The sequence below is a fragment of the Cyclopterus lumpus genome, chromosome 10 (genome assembly GCF_009769545.1).
Source record: "Cyclopterus lumpus isolate fCycLum1 chromosome 10, fCycLum1.pri, whole genome shotgun sequence".
Classification (NCBI taxonomy): domain Eukaryota; kingdom Metazoa; phylum Chordata; class Actinopteri; order Perciformes; family Cyclopteridae; genus Cyclopterus; species Cyclopterus lumpus.
Window position 1 is genome coordinate 15,693,685 of NC_046975.1, and position 6,920 is coordinate 15,700,604.

At 39.6% G+C, this 6,920-nt stretch overlaps 1 protein-coding gene across 1 annotated transcript; it reads right to left on the reverse strand.

Annotated features, from left to right (window-relative positions):
• Positions 1–401: 401 nt before the first annotated feature.
• slc25a43 (solute carrier family 25 member 43) lies at positions 402–6,035 on the reverse strand. The gene is made up of 5 exons (XM_034543427.1): positions 5,601–6,035; positions 3,974–4,215; positions 3,619–3,791; positions 1,672–1,806; positions 402–1,108 (listed from the first exon to the last, which is right to left on the reverse strand). The coding sequence occupies exons 1-5, from the start codon at positions 5,870–5,872 to the stop codon at positions 905–907; spliced, it is 1,026 nt and encodes a 341-aa protein (XP_034399318.1). The 5' UTR covers positions 5,873–6,035; the 3' UTR covers positions 402–904.
• Positions 6,036–6,920: the final 885 nt, after the last annotated feature.

The window sequence follows — 6,920 nt, forward strand, 5'->3', positions numbered from 1 at the left end:
CAGATTTGGCTCAAAGTCAAATGTCATTTTGAAGCAGCTGAGGCCTGAAGGCAATGGTGGGTAAAGGTCATCCCAGCTGTTAATGTCCTTTGGCTGTCACTTAGTGTCCTACAGTGGAGGAGGACATGATTTACTCAGCTGACTGATTCAATCATAATAACTAACTAAACTATCAATTCAGACTTATTGAAATCTCACCAGAAACATTGCCGATCATAAATTATCACTAATCAGAAGAACATTCATTGGAAACAAGTTGCAGCAGTGAATACATGAAGCTGCATTTTAAATATAAGACAAAATGGAGTCATTCACCGAAGCACGTCAGAAAAAGAAAAAAAAAACGAGACAGAAAATCTAAAAGAATATCCCAAAACATACAAAAGAACTTACTTCAAATGTAAAAGTGAGAAATGTTTAATGTTTTAAAACGCATTTCTCCCAGCACAGTCCATGTTAGCACATTTACATGTTTAATTATAACCTACTCAAACTCATGAAGCATCAACATGTTTACATATATTGCACATTAAAGATATGATAAGATACTATGACGGAAGTAGAGTGAAAACGCATTTTCAACACATTTGGACAAACTACAGTACAGCACGATTTGATGTCAGTAACTGACATAAGCCCCAAAATAAATAGCCAATGCCTAAGAAACATAATATTGCGTTAAAAACAGTCACAGAGAGCCATGATGTGTGGATGAACCAATAATGGTCAGATAAACAAACAAAAAAGGTTTAGACTGAGGTAGACTGCTGCTGACTGTTAGCACCTTCTATGAAGACATGAAGCCTGAAATGTTATGCAATTATTACAGACATAAGCCTCTCTGAAGTATCTAATTGAACTGTACACGTGTGGTCAGCAGTGAGACCTCTTCTCATTTGAAGTTTCACCAGCGGTTTCCGAGAGAGGACTCGAAGCCCCGGTTTTTCAAGTAGCGCTTCGCCTCCTGCAGCTCAGACGGCCCGAGGCTCTGGTCGACACCCGGTGCAAGTTTGTAGCTCAGGGGCGAGACGATGTAGCCGTTGCGGTAAAGGCAGACCCGCTTACACATCTCGAAGCAGGTGAAAAGAAGACCAAAGTAGGGAACAATCTGTGAGGGAAGGAGACAGAGATGAGCGTCTGTCAGTGGGGCGCCAAACACTTTGTGTGATGAAATTGGCCATGAATTCACACAGAAGGTTGTGGTCTGGTTAGATTATCACCTAAAGTGGGCTGAATGCGCAAACTCATTTTCATTCAGGTTGACCTTTCGGTGAAAGAAAAGCTGCTCATGACAAGGACTCACGTTTGTTAAACAGCATCCAACTATCATGACATTTGCAGCTGAAATAGGAGAGTGGAGCATTCTGTTCTGGAGAGAGAGAGACTCTGCTCACCTTGCTCGTAATGTTCATGGTATGATTTACACACCAAACATTGCTTTCCATGCCCCCCCATCCTCACTCTCCCCTTTGCGTAGGCATCAGCTGACAATGGCCCCTCCCTCCCCGTCATGAAGTCACTCATGTTCCTCAGCATGTGCAGTTATTTCAGTTCCAAACACAAGATGAAGTAGACCAGTGCTCGATCCATATGATTGATAGAGAGTACAATATGGCTGAGATATAAATAATAATGATATATATATATATATATATATGAGTGAAACGGTACCTTTATTGTGTTGGCCGTAAGGCCATTCCACAGTGAGAGGATGCCTTTGCTTTTTACAACCTGTACGAAACAGTCAATCATTCCACTGAAATGGACGTCGACTCCACCAAAATGGGGCAGACGGGCACTCTGCGCCTGAGAAAAGAATAAAAGTGAAAATGTAAAGCAGTGTATCATTCAAATGCCATTATATGTCCGTAAAGTAATAACCACAAAAGGTCAGGAGACGTATGACTATACGGATAGAATTTATTGCAAATTTGGGAGAAGATTGAATGTTAATTAAGTTATATGCACATATATATCAGCATGAAAGGGAAATAACTGGATCGTTCTATGATTAACTCTGATACATGTCACTTTGTGGGCATTGACTACTATATCTACTACTGGCAACGCTATTACAAAATTAAATACATTGACAAGAGGAGCATATAATAAACACAACGTTGTCCTTTAGAGGGTAAATTATGGCAGTTGAACTTTAGTCACACAGGAGACGGAAGCAAAGCCAGTCAGCAGTATCGGAAGCTTTGAGAGAGATATGTAATCATGCAAGTGAACAGTATATTAAAGCTCACCAGACTCAGTCACGTGCCTCGTGTGAGTGTGCGTGTGCGTGTACCACGTCGACAACTGTACAGGGTGACGGTCGTGTGACATAGTATAAATATATCTTTAGAACAGGGGTCACCCACAACATGTCTTTAAGGGACAGATTATATATATATATATATATATATATATATATATATATATATATATATATATATATATATATATATATATATATATATATATATAATATATTCCTAATAAAATTATTTCCATCTCACTTGTTTTAGGAGTTGCTTCTATATAGGAAGCAAAACAATGCTGGATATCCTAAATAGCAGAACACATTTTGTTTCTGCGAGCCGCCAGTCGACGGTCACTGCTTTAGAAGTTTCAAGGTCCTTAAGGGGACACGCAGCCATACGGGTATTAGACTGTTCAAACAGCTTCATTTGCAGAGGAAACATTAAGCTAATCATGAAGTGAAACACTACGTAGCTTCTGCAAACATCCTCAGCTGTTTATCATCTATTCTGCTTTTTATTGGTCAACTCTGAGCCATAGAAGAGAGCTGAATCCTCAAGTTAACTCATTATGTAACGTGGCTCTTAATGTTCAGGTGACATTGTTGTGATAGTTTAGTGGACTGGACATACACTACTCTCACCTTGCCTGCTGTCTGATAGTGACTGACTATGTTTAGAGAACATATCTATAGCTTCTGCAGACCCGGGACACATTCGCATTCCCAGCTGCTGTTGAACCCTGTGGTAGCTAATAATAGGATCATAAAACCGGATGTAGTATTATTGTTCCCTGTGTGTCCTCCAACATACAGAAGATATCTCGAGCATCATTTCACAGGAAAGTGGTGCAGACCAATGTGTCATCCTGTGACCAAGGCTCTTTTTAAACATACTACTAAGATTATTTGGATTTAAGAATTTAAACTTTCCATGTTTGAAAACATTAAGTGACCAAGAAAGGCTGAACTTATTTTAGGTACACGCTGACTGCCCCCTTGTGGACTGAATGTTGTAACACAGGCAAGTATACATGACCTGAAATACGGTAAACTTGTTTTGTTTACAGTTAAATATAAATTGTATTTATTTATTTATTTTAGGTGTATATAATAATAAAATACGAATTAATAAAGAGTCATAGATAATACAGTTGAAGAGGATTCGTTGATTTAATCTATTAAATTATGTCCAGCATTATCAATAAAGAGTCCAATAGTCATGTAGGGAGATATCTACATATTTTATCAATGAACATTTCCCTTTTTAATACCATTTATTTATGTTTATTTTACTTTAAATTGGTCCATTTCAGTCCTCCTAAAAAACATAACCTACATTGAAGTGAAGTGTTCTGGTGATAAATTACCTGCATCTTCCGCTTTACAGTTTCAAAAGGGTAGGAGAGGGTTTGGGCAACTCCCGCTGCGAGGCAGCCATTAATGAAGTTCTGAAGGGGAGTGAAGCGAAAAGGAGGCTCCTGCCAGAGTTTGTCCAAGTTCATGTAAACTGCATAGCAACCGATAGAAAAGGGAAATGCACCTGTAGACAAATTAAATGTGCTGTAAGTTACAGTAAAAATCCTCATCAATGAAACGTGTGTTCAAATGATGTCTAGACTGTAGACAACTCTTCAAATGGAGGAAGAGGAATGCCTTCAATAAAGAGTAGCTATTCAATATTCTGGACCACCAGAACTACATGCTGTGAATGTGCAAACACACCCAACAAAGTGAGAGAAAAGCCCCTGTAGAGAGCAGGCAGCCCTTCATTCCCGTAGATCTTTGAAAGGGTGTGAACTACACCGATGTAGGTGGGCTGTCTGCAGCTTTGAGCGATGAGCCTCGTTTCTGCCACCTCCAGAGGGTATGTCATCATGGCAGCAGCAAAGCCAGCCAGTCCACCGGCAAATATGGCTCTCCACTGAGATATAAAGCCCAGTTCATCCATGTGAAGGTGGACTATCCTGGACAGACAAAGTCAAAATTAATGACACTTCATTGTTTGGATTGCATTGATTAGAAAGTGAATGGTTCTGCCATTTGTCTTGGGAAGCTTGCCGGCTTTATTTAACAGATGGAGGTGTTTCAGTGCACTCATTCTGCTTCTGTCTTTGAAGCTTAATCTGTTATCAATGTTTTTATCATATATTTTAAACCTGATTGTCCTATCAGCAGAACTCAGAAAAGTACATTACAAACAATTAATAATCAAAATAAATTATGAAGCAAACATTTCCTGGTTCCAGCTTCTCAAATGTGAGCATTTGCTGCTTTATTGTGTTTGATTTAAATTTAATTAAAGTTGAAACAAACTATTATCTTCCTTATCTCTTTATGTGTCAACGATTATATTGCTTCATCATTTAGTTGTTTATTATTAAAACTGCTTATTGATTTTCTGACAATTGCTGTACCAATTAATTTACTAATTGTATATATATATATATATATATATATATATATATATATATATATATATATATATATATATATATATATGTGTGTGTGTGTGTGTGTGTGTGTGTGTGTGTGTGTGTGTGTGCCTGTGTCTGTCAAAGAGGAAGTGGCTTTATTTTCCTGGAACACGGTGTACATTCTACATTACGTTTGGTTTGCCAAGTCAGGATGCGTTGATGTGACATGCACCAGTGACCGAAGGGCGAGGGGCTGCATACCACATACTGACTGCTGCTTACTGTGCTTATTTACTCGATATGTTTTACTTCTAGTCATAGTAAACGGAATATCTTTGGATATGGGCTGCTGTTAAATCAAGACAACTGAATGTGTCTTCATGAATTTGTCACAATTATCTGTCATTTTAAAGACCAAACTTATAGCGATTAATCAAGCAAATAATTGGCAGATTTATCGAAAATAGTTCAATCAGTTCAGATTGTTGGGAGTAGGACAAGGACAACAGACCTGTGAGACAAAACTCAGGGCAGCAGCTACTGTTGTGACTCTATATATCGACTGAGCAAATACAGCCTTCTGATTGGTTGAAACGAGAAGGTGCGACTCAGAACGGAGGAAGCGGAAGTACATATTTAGCTGCGCCGATTAAAGTAAACAGATCTTTTAAACGAACCCTTTGACGTAATTTTATCGTGTCAAACCATTAAAAAGATAAACGCGGTGATCGCTCATTATTCTACTAAACTCACTCTACTCGTTTCTTTTTACGTCACACAAACTTAGAGAGTCGACGTCAGGTGACCAAGATGGCTAACAGCAGAAATAGACATAAATAAACATTGAGCAAAACATTGAAGAAAAACACCCACAACATAAATGCTTTAGGTCGATAAAATTCGAGACAACCCCATTTAGATCCAACTTTACTTACTTTTTGTATGTTGCGAGATGAATTGCGGTGTAAGGGAACAACCGCAGACAAGAGGCGAGGTTTCCTTTCCAAAACGCTCGAAGTCCCTCATTCTGGTAGACGAGGAGAAAACTTTGCCAGAAACCCCTCTTACAGTGAAAAGTGCCCACCTGACTCTTAATTTTGACCACCTCTAACGGCGAAGTGACGGCTTTACTGAAAATCCCGGCGAAACCGACGCACATGAAGCTCTGAGAACTCGTCAGTCTGTCATCTTTTTTAACTGAGGCCATCACTGTTTGGCCTCTCTGCTTCCTGCGATGATGTCAGTCTTATCCGAAGGACAGGAGAGGATTTGTTTATGCAGGTTAGACATCTAACCGTAGAGGTCGAGAAGGTATCCGTCTTCTTCCCCGACCAGCGGTGTTATGGGACAACACGCGTCACTCTCACCGATGCTGGAGTCACGTCTCAGTCACACTAGGGGGCGCTCTGGGACTTGGTTTTGACACAGAGCAAAGCGAAGTCAATCATTTGTTATTAATCTAAGACCCACGTGACCCCATTAAGAGCAGCAGTGCTGCAGTTTAAAAGGGATTGCCAAACGTTTAGTGAAGTCAAGTCAGTAGATCATTATTATTATTCGTTATTATTGGGCCACAGACGCATCTGTCAAGGGAATATAACTGTATGATACTTGTGATTTAGTGCAGTTATTCTTTTAGATGTATGTCCCTGTCTAACTTCTAGTAAATAGAAAACAGGGAAGTTGTTGCATTAAACCGTTCCTCATATGTTCAGGTGACCACTTGACTGGTGCACTTGAGGACTTCTTTGGTGACCATTTATTTTAGGGACTTTGTCTCTATAGGTGGCACAATACTCAAACGTTCTGTCCACATGGCAACATGTGGTCAAATAATTAGAAGATCCTATAAGTTAGACTATAAACTGTACAACTAAAAGTATACAAGCATGTTTTTTGGAGGCTACTCAAAATAATTTCTTTTTTTTAAATTATGGTTCATACGATGGAGGTTTAGTTTAAAGCAAAAATAAATATGATATCTTCTGCAGTGACATCCGGTCTGATTTACAGTCTTACTGTTTTCATCAGCAGGGATTTGTTGTGGCTGTCTGGGTTCAGCACCATGTTTGTTTTTGTCCTCGTCTTGGCCCACCACGAGCACCTCCCTCCCCTGCCGGGCTGACAACCTCAGATGCATGTGAGGAGCCCACCTTCTGTCTGCGGCTGGACCACTTGGCTCCTTCACAAAGGCTATCTGGAATAACAGAGCCAACCAGAGGAAATGACAGCCTGATCACAAGACCTCACTCCCC